The sequence below is a fragment of the Prosopis cineraria genome, unplaced genomic scaffold, assembly GCF_029017545.1.
Source record: "Prosopis cineraria cultivar Desert tree isolate PC_DT_omini unplaced genomic scaffold, ASM2901754v1 PC13, whole genome shotgun sequence".
Taxonomy (NCBI): domain Eukaryota; kingdom Viridiplantae; phylum Streptophyta; class Magnoliopsida; order Fabales; family Fabaceae; genus Prosopis; species Prosopis cineraria.
In genome coordinates, this window is record NW_026555344.1 from 9,944,784 (window position 1) to 9,954,478 (window position 9,695).

The 9,695-nt window shown below is 32.6% G+C and overlaps 1 protein-coding gene across 3 annotated transcripts; it reads right to left on the reverse strand.

Annotated features, from left to right (window-relative positions):
• Nucleotides 1-3,137: 3,137 nt before the first annotated feature.
• LOC129291644 (putative leucine-rich repeat receptor-like serine/threonine-protein kinase At2g24130) lies at nucleotides 3,138-6,775 on the reverse strand. Of its 3 annotated transcripts, none has more exons than XM_054929123.1 (3): nucleotides 4,022-6,775; nucleotides 3,834-3,929; nucleotides 3,138-3,663 (listed from the first exon to the last, which is right to left on the reverse strand). In XM_054929123.1, the coding sequence occupies exons 1-3, from the start codon at nucleotides 6,600-6,602 to the stop codon at nucleotides 3,251-3,253; spliced, it is 3,090 nt and encodes a 1,029-aa protein (XP_054785098.1). In that variant the 5' UTR covers nucleotides 6,603-6,775; the 3' UTR covers nucleotides 3,138-3,250. The 3 variants fall into 3 exon arrangements, 2 of the variants coding, with proteins under 2 accessions (XP_054785098.1, XP_054785099.1); XR_008588738.1 differs by having other exon boundaries at nucleotides 3,623-3,663; nucleotides 3,834-3,922; XM_054929124.1 differs by lacking the exon at nucleotides 3,834-3,929.
• Between the last annotated feature and the right edge of the window lie 2,920 nt (nucleotides 6,776-9,695).

Below are 9,695 nucleotides of genomic sequence, written 5' to 3' on the forward strand. Positions count from 1 at the left end.
TTTCCCTGACTTTAGTGGGTTACTAGCATCTATCCCATCTAAACTTTTTTCACAAGAAATAAAGCAATATTTTTGTGATATTTTTTTCAATACTCTATGTCTTTATACTTTTTTTTCATCTATAACATTAGTTTTTATAATTACAGAGAAACGTTGATGTGGTATATATAATATTAAGATTGCTGGCATATCCACCAACACCATTAAATTTGTGCTAATGTATTAAATGAGTGTTGAGTTAAACTTTTTAATAAGTAAAATAAATTTAAAATAAAGCCACGTCAAATGAAAAAATGTTGACCTAGAGTTAAAAAAAAACTCTTAACTTAAAATATCTAAAAAATATTTAAAATGTATTTCAATTTTGATTTTTAAACTTTAACAACAGAAATTTTTAAAAAAATGAGTACATCTTTTAATTATCCCAAAAAATATATTTTACATTTTTTATAATATAAAAAACTAATTTTAAAGTAAGAATTAATTTTTAAAAAAATTAAAATATTTGGCAATTCAAACAGCTCGAATAGGATTAAAGATGTTGTGATTGGGCTTAGCTTTCTTTTTTTTATAAGTTGAAGTTTATTCAAGCAACCAATCTATGAATGAAGCTTGAAGGATTAAAAGAAAAGGGCAATGGGAGAAATTGAAGCTCTCAAACTTATGTCTTTCCCACTAAAACTAATAATTCGTGTGGGGTAGGTGGGTATGAATTTATAAAAAAATTTAATTTTAATTTAAAATTAGTTATTTTTATACTATAAAAAATGTAAAATATATTTTTTGGGATACTTAAAAAAATATAGATGACTCTTGTTTTTTTTTAAAAAATTGTGAGTCTTAAATTTTAAAAATCAATATTAAAATATATTTTAAATATTTTTTAAGATATTTTTATAGGTATTTTAAATTGAAATTTTATTTTTAACTCCATGTTAGTCTTCTTTTTCTTAATCTAATGTAGCTTTTTTAACTTTATTTTGTTCATTAAAAAGTTTAACTAAATATTCATTTAATACATTAACACAAACTTAACTGTATTAATGGGTTGTTAGCAATTTTATTACTGTCTGTACCACTTCAATGTTCTTCTAAAATTATAGGAACACTAAAAAATTGCAGAGACATACTACACTAAAAAATTGTAGACCTATAACAAAATTTAAGTAAAGTATAGAGATAAAAAAATAATGTTTTTCCAATATTATTTTAGAAGATCAAATTTATAAGATGAGATTAAATAAATTTTCACTCCTTTTTGATGAAATATCATTTTATTAATATATAATATTAACGAGAAACATTAAAAAAAAAAAAAGTAGATTACTGGCTTAAAAAAATTGTGATCGATTACAAGTTCAAAATTAACACAGGGATTTCAGATTTGGTGGGCAATTCATCGTTTGAAGTGCAGGTCGTGTTTTTTACCCCGCGTTGAACTGAATCAGCTCAAATGATGAGTTTTCCTTTTGCTCCCATTTCTCCAGTAATTTTTTGTCCCGCTAAGTCAGGGAGACAATTTAAGTTTTGAAGGAAAATCTCTCGGTGTACTGGTGAAGGATCTCCAGTAACGACAATCAGTTGTCTAGAGAATGCTAAATGTAAAAGTTGGGCATCGTCTAATTCTGACATTCATGCTGGAAATTTTGCCTGTGAAAGTTTACTAGTTGATCCTTACATAACTATTATTAGAAATTTAGTTATCAATACCAGTTCGGAGGTAATTTTTGTCTTTGTTAATGGCAATTGACAAAAAGGAGGGGAAAAAAAACAAGATAATATTAGAGCCAGTAATTCAAGCAGACCAAACTTATTCAAGTCGGGCTCAATTTTGATTGGACTTGGTGTATCATATCCTTTTAAAAAAGCTCATATGGCAAAGTTCAATCTTAATTTTTTTCAGCTAGGGTTCGAGTTGGCCGATCAGATTTGGCTAAAAGTACTAACTCTTTATACATATAGAGTTAAAAATTTTAATAGATGGACTCAATTCGAGGTGGGTTTATTTAGATCGAACTTAAAGTATCATACCTTCTTAAAAAAATTCATATAGCTAAACCTGATTTTTAACTTTTGGAGTATTCTATCCTCTTAAAAAAGTCTATATAGTTCGAGCTACTGGCCCTAGATAATACAGTGGACAGAGCAATGAAATACTGGTCTCCTTTCTATCTTTTTTCCTGGGACGCTTCACTCCATGATGCTTTTAAGCTATAGCTGAATGAATATATCTATAAATACACACACATGCACAAACATGTACAGACAATTTTTGGGCCCTTCTAAAATACGGTGGCTTTGCATGAAGGCGCTATGAATATTGTATCCCGGCTTCCCTTTTCTTTTTCTTTTGCATCTCCAACTGTCCACTTGAGAGTGGTCAGTTCTGGGCAAATTGTGGCTTTGCTGCAATGCTAAAGTGGAATGATTTTATCATTAATGATAAATTGGGAGAGACAGCGCGCGCCCACGCACAGACACACACATTTGCGTTGCATCTTGGAAATCCACTCCTTGCACTTAAACTTATTCATTATGAAACACGGATGCTTCAAAAAAGTAAATGAATTTATATTCAATACAATACTTATAAAATAATTCTGGATATGCATCCGATATTTTAACATTTGTCATATAATTTTTTTCAATAATTTTTTATTATATTACTTAAAAACTTAATAAAACACTTAATATTTTAGTTGATTGTTATAAATATTTTTATACTACTTTAAAAATTCTTGTTTAAAAATCAAAATACATATACTTATATCATAAAATGTTAAAATATATATTATAAATATCATCATGTCCATATCCTAAAATTTTAAAAATTTGTCATATCGCTGTATCATGCCGTATCATATTAGATACCGGTACCCGTATCTATTCAACTTAGCTTGTTCATATTAACTAGAAATGAATCCACTAGAAAACAGGCCAGAACAGAGAAGGAAGCCTTTTGTAATTTTTCTGATGACATTCCCTCTTCAGCATACTTTCATTTACCGCAATTATTGAAATTGAAGTTGCATAAAGTATTGAGGGCTAATACCTTCCGACAACTATGGATTTACTAGTTAGAAAACATGTTAGTTTTAAGGCTGTCATAACTGGAAAAATAACACAAGGACAAAGAGTATTTGGAAAACTAGACAGCTAACGTCAATACAAAATAATGACTAACAGCATTTGGACCATTCCATTAACACTCCTTGAAATTTTACTTCAAGACTACATCATAGAAAAACTTTCAAAAATCATCTGTAGTAGAAGATGAAATTCCAAGAGATGAGGCAAAAGTCCTAGTTATATCCCCAGTAAGGTATCTCTTGAGACGATCCAAGTCATCGGCTACATAAAGCATGCTAGGCCTTGTAGATGGTGATTCCTGTGTGCAAAGGATCCCCAGCTCAATTAGCTCTCCAATTGCGACTCCTTGCATTCTTTTTACCTCATGAGACTGATCTCTTGAAGCAGTAACCAAGACAGGGTCTATCACTTTCTCTAACCTTCCATGATAATGAAATTTTACCCATTTGTGCAGGCTTAAGCCACCAGAAAATATGTCATCTGTTGGTCTTTTTCTAGTCATCATCTCAAGAACTAGAATACCAAAGCTGTACACATCTCCTTTTGTTGATATATTTGATCCAAATCCGTACTCTGCATGGGAAATTATAGAATGATGTTGATGACTCTGAAACAGATAATGGCGTTTTAACAAAGCAGAACGACTGTTCTGATTAAAAAAAAAGCAGGAAAAATTTTGTTTTATTGGGATGCTTGTGCCTTGTGGTAATGTGTTGTTGCTGTCATGTTGTAGAAAAGCTAACCTGCATGATCTTTATACTTGTTCTTTGCACATTTAGTGATCAACTGGCAGTTAGGTCTACAGGCAAATGTTTCCTCTAAATGATCTCTTCTGCCCTCTCCCCAAACCCACCAAAAAAAGAAAAAACTTCTAAGTAATCTTAGATTCTTGTAAAATGCTGATTACTGAGGCAAGATCTAAATTAAATACCTGGTGCAATGTATCCGATAGACCCGCATAACAAATTTGCAGTGGAGCTCCCCATGTTATCATTAAACCCATTATTTCCTCCTCCAACACTCATAATTAACCTTGCAATCCCAAAATCTGAAACTACAGCTGTCATGTCATCATTAAGAAGAACATTGCTTGGTTTTAGGTCACAATGAATGACTTTGACTGGAGAATGATGATGCAGATAGGCCATCCCTTCTGCTATGTCACTGCAAATATTCACCCTCTGGGTGATACTCAAATCAGAAGATCCAGGAGAAGCATAGAGGCGGCTCTCCAAACTCCCATTAGCCATATAAGGCAAAACAAGAGCCTTAAATTCAGGTAGACTACATGCAGTGATAATCCTTATCAGGTTCCTGTGCCGAATCCTCTTTAAAACTTGGCATTCTCTGTTGAACCTCTTGATGGAATTTCCAGATTTCAAATGCAGCACCTTGACTGCTATTGGTGTTCCATCTGGAAGAACTCCTCTGTAGACACGTCCATAGCTACCTGATCCTACTTGTCTCTGATCATCAAATCCTCCAGTGGCATCTGCAAGTTCCTGGTATGTGATTCTTGGGAAGTTACTTATTAGTTCACGCTTAGCTGGTTTGCCAGCTAAGTCAGTTCCCTGGCTGGAAATAATCACTTCAAGACACTTAAATCCAATTATGCAGAAAATCATTGACAAGATTATGAAGATGACCAAGATGAAAATAATTAAGAATAGGCGATTTCTGAACCAATGTCTCTTTTCAAAGCATGATAGTTTGCCTGTAATTGTTCCACAAAGATGTGGGTTTCCTAAGAATGATAAATTTGACGATGAATCAAAGATACCACCAGATGGAACCATTCCTTGCAGATTGTTATATGATAGATTGAGGAAAGAAAGTGTATCAATTTTACCAAGAGTTTTGGGGATCAATCCAGACAATTTGTTTTGTGAAACATCAAAAGTTTCGAGGTTCTTCAGTTCACCTAAGGATTCGGGAAGCTCACCTTGTAGAAAATTGTTTGAAAAATTAATCATCGATACAGCAATGCAGCTTGCTATCTGGGGGAAGATATTTCCTATTAGGTAATTTGACGAAAAATCCATCTCTTGAACCTTTTCTAGCTTGCTGAGCTCAATTGGCAGGGGACCTTCTAGTTGGTTATTTGAGAGGTTTATGAAAATTCTAATTTCATGCAGGCCTGTGAGTTCTGGTGGGATGCTTCCTGATAACCTATTATAAGACAGGTCAAGCCTATATAGACCAATGCACTGGCCTATTGTAGAAGGTACTTTCCCAGTCAGATGGTTATTGTTGAGAAACAAAGAATTTAGTCGTCCCAACTTTCCCAGACTTTCTGGAATCCCTCCTGAAAATTCATTGTGCGACAGATCCAGCAGACCCAGATTTAGACAGTTGCCCAGTGCTTCTGGAATTGCAGTTTTGAAGTGGTTGTTTGATAAGAAAAGTTGTTCCAAGTTTGACAACTTGCTGATCTCCGGTGAAATAGTTCCATTGAGAAGATTAGATGTTAAATTTAGTATCATAAGGCTGGAAAGTTTTGATACACTGTCAGGGATCGATCCATATATTTGGTTTTCCTGCAGCAGTAAACTTTTTAGTTTTATGCCAACTTGACTAACGGTATTGGAGAACGTTCCTCCAAGGCCCATGCCAGCCAATTCAAGCTCCTCTAGACTGCTGCAGTTTCTAAGAGCAGCAAAAAATCGATCAAGATTGGTATTATGATCATGACTTACCATATAGTTGTATGACAAATGTAGGTAAAGAAGTTCAGGACAACTGCTGACAAACTCTAAGGGCAATTCTCCAGACAATAGATTGTACTCTACATCTAAGTTTACAAGTGACAGATTAGTAAGAGAGAGAGGAATCCGTCCAGTAAATTGATTGTTGTATAGATTGAGACTCAGCAGACCTGGACAGTTTCCAATCTCTTCAGGGATCTTACCACTGAGGAAGTTGCTAGAAAGGTCCACAATTTCTAGTGTGCAATTGGAGAAAAGAGATGGTGAAAGTGAACCAGTTATGTTGTTATCTTTGATATGCAGCACATTAAGTCTGGAAAGCTGGGAAAAGGAGTCTGGTATGCAACCATGCAAATTGTTCCCCTCAAGATGGAGTCTATGGAGGCGACTAAGGGAGCAAAGTTCTGGTGGAATATTGCCAAATAATTGATTGTCAACAATGTCAAGGGTGTGCAGTCCAGTGAGATTGGAAAGGAAGGGTGAAAGCAACCCCACAAGATGAGTTTCGGCGAGGATCAGTTCAGTAACTCGGTGCTGAAATTTATCGCATTTAATACCAGTGAAATTACACACATGAACAGCTTCATCCCAGTTAGAAAGTGTGGAATGTGGATCAAATATAATTGTTTTCTTGAACTCCAGAAGAGCATCCTTATCTGTGAGAAGGGAATGAGAAGGATGGTGATCCCTAGGATAGGTGAGACTAAATATTGAAACTGGGTGTTGAAGTAGGAAGATGAACAATAATGCCCCGATGAAAACCATGTTGAGTATGTTGAAAAAGCTCCTTGATAGTGATACAGTCATATGAAAACATGAATGAGAAGCCCTCTTTCTCTCACTGTCATCTATTTAGGTCGTTGAGAATGAGAACGCCCTAGTGTTTGACATTGAAGAAGAAGGCATGGGTCTAGGTGGAAATACCAGTACAAGAAAAAACATTCAATAGATGCAATAATTTGTGGAGAGGAAAAATGTGAGTAGAAGATGAGTAGATTCTCAACTAAACCTGAATTGAATGCCCTTTTGGAAGGAGACAGACAAGAAGTTGGTGGCAGAGACTAGCAGGCGTAATCCTTCTGTGTGGTACAAGCATAACATTTTCAAGCACTCAACTGGGGCGCACTGACGAAATAAACAGTGTTCTCCCAGTTGACATTTTCATTTTCACCTGCAAAAATAGCCGCTTGGCCAAATAAAAAAGAAAAAACAAAGGGTGTGAAAGTAACGGACTTTTTGTGCTTTTGTCATAATCATCATGTAAGCAGTTGACATTTTCAAGGCCTGAGCTCCTTTTTTAAGTGGAAAGCATGAACAATAAGACACCAAAACCTAAGTCAGAAGGGATGCTGTAATAATCTGTGTTTCGGAATGGCTGTTACTCTTAGTGGAAGAGAGAGAAGACAATGGACGATTCGAGAATGTTTTCTTTTTAAAGCTGCTGTTGTGATATCCAATTTTTTAATTTTAGATAATCATAATAAATTTTGCCAATAATATGTTTAAGTTCACTGTTGCAGTAATTTTATTTTATTTTTAAAAAAATATATCTTTTGGTTCCAACATTTTGCTCGTATTTTAATATAAGTTTAGACACTTTCATTTTTTAATGTTTTACATTCATTTAAAGTTCCTACACTTTATTTATTTTGTTCATTTAGAGACTTAAAATATTAAAAAATGAAAGTATAAGGACTCATAACATTAAAAAAAAATATAAGAACCTATAATAAAATATGATCAAAGTACAGGAATCAAAATGTATGTTTTTCCTTTATTTTTTTCATGTAACTGTTGTAGTAATTTTATCCTTATGCAACATCATATACAGAAAACAATAGGCAAGCATGAGCTTTCAAGGTTATCAAAGTTAAGGGCAATTGTTACTGGGGAAAAAAGAAGTAAAAAAAAAAAATCATATCTTGAGATGATTTGTTTCATGACCCTGGTGACCCTTCAGCCCTCTTCACCATGCTTGATCAAGAGCTATTTAGCTGTTTGTATCCAAAGTTTTTTATTGACCTTGGTTTTCTCATTTCTTAATTAAGCGCGATTGAGGATTAAGTCTTAGTGCCCATTTGGTTCATTGAGTCATAGGAAATGGAATGTAATATAATGATGACTATATGTATTTGTTTGGTATGTTATAAGATGAATATATTTTTTTAAGAAAAAAAAATACCAAAAGAATGATGAAATGTTCTTTCTACCCTAACCACAGAAACAATTCGACTCATCTTCCTCTTTTTTCCGATAATAGCTATCCGACAATATCATCCTCAATCTAGAAAATCGATACCTTATGCCAGTATAGATCACACAAAAGCAACATAATCAAACTCAAAAATCCACCATCTGGAAAACTAACTCAAAGATAATGAGGAATGAAGGAAGATGCAAAGTAGATAAACTTTTACATAAAATAATGAAATCATACGTGTCAGGCTCATAAGTTTTGAAATATTTTCCTATAGACTGGATCAATTGCACTTGATTTTGGATTGTTATTTTCATCATGCACAAGTATCTTTAATTCATCAATATTTCTAACTTTGACTAGAGCAACGTATAATTATTCACGTATAATGACTGGCTTTGATAGATACTTGCTCTGAATTTATTTATAACATACCTTTTAAAAATAATTTTTTTAAAAATATAAAATATATTGCAATAATTAAACCACTTTTTTTAATTTTATTCCTTCTTGATTAGATTGAATGTATTTAATGTAATTGTATTATTATTTAAAATTAAGGGTAAAAATGAAAGTACATTTCACTTTTTTGTGATATTATGAAAAAAATTCAACTTTTCTTAAAATATGTAAAAAGGTTGAAAGTATTTTATAATAAGAACCAGATAGCATATAAGCTAACATATTTATCTCAATGATTGACCTTAACTCTTGTTAATAGTCATTAAAAAAAAAGTATAATAAAGAATTGTCTTCATTGCATGCGGAATAATCGTATACTTTTTAAAGGATTCATGTGCATTCTATGTGTAGACATGTTTTGCTCTAACTTTAAATCATTTAAGGTTATTGCCTTAATAACATTTTTCCCAAGCTTAATTCGAAGATGAGTTCCATTGCATAACCTTGCTAGGTGACCAATGTTTTGTAAAAGCATTATTGGAGCACTAACTCAATTTGTGAGGAGGAAGATTAGAGCAATTAATTGTGTTTAAAAATTCAGTAATATATAAATTATCAAATGAGTCATTGTCTTGTGTTAATTTATAAATCAAGTCACAAATGAGATATTTAAAACTATCTCTAGATAACAAGGAACACATGTAATTATTGAGTTGAGTAACAAGTAATTATAGTTGCAAGTATTGCTATGTCATTGAAATAGTTATTGATTGTGAAATTATCTAATATATATGAATAAACTACATTAACAATACCATGCAAAAGAATTCTTGTAACCTGTTATCAATAATTCTCAAGATAATGCTAGTTTTACAACATTATTTGACAGGCCTAAGTTGTCATTTCTAACATCTAAAAGCCATTGTGAGAACTTCTTTAAGGCAAAATTGTCGCTAGAAAATATTTGTATTTGTTTGAATCAACTTGGTATAAAATGAAAATGGAAAAGAGCTCTACCTCAAAATGATGAGAATTTTTCTTTTTCTTTCTTAAAAAATCACTTTATTATCTATCAAATATAATTAAAATAACTTTTTCACCTTTTTTATGTTCAAATATATTTATGGGAACTAATGTAATTCATTCCACTATCCGTAGTTGCTCTTCCATTGGAAACGTCATTCATGATGGCTGTGGCATAATCATTGTGCTTTTTACTCCTGAATTTTGCTTTTTTTGTTGTAATTAATTAAGAAAGCTATTATCCTTGTGGTTCAATTAGGCCCACTTAATCACCAACC

Bases quoted from the DNA above. Each gene is read 5' to 3' on its own strand.
- LOC129291644 (XM_054929123.1), bottom strand. From the start codon at position 6,602: ATGACTGTATCACTATCAAGGAGCTTTTTCAACATACTCAACATGGTT. The intron at 3,930-4,021 runs GTATTTAATTTA...GGGTTTGGGGAG, and splicing joins TATCGGATACATTGCACCAG to AGGGCAGAAGAGATCATTTA. The intron at 3,664-3,833 runs GTTAGCTTTTCT...TTTCCCATGCAG, and splicing joins CAAGTATAAAGATCATGCAG to AGTACGGATTTGGATCAAAT.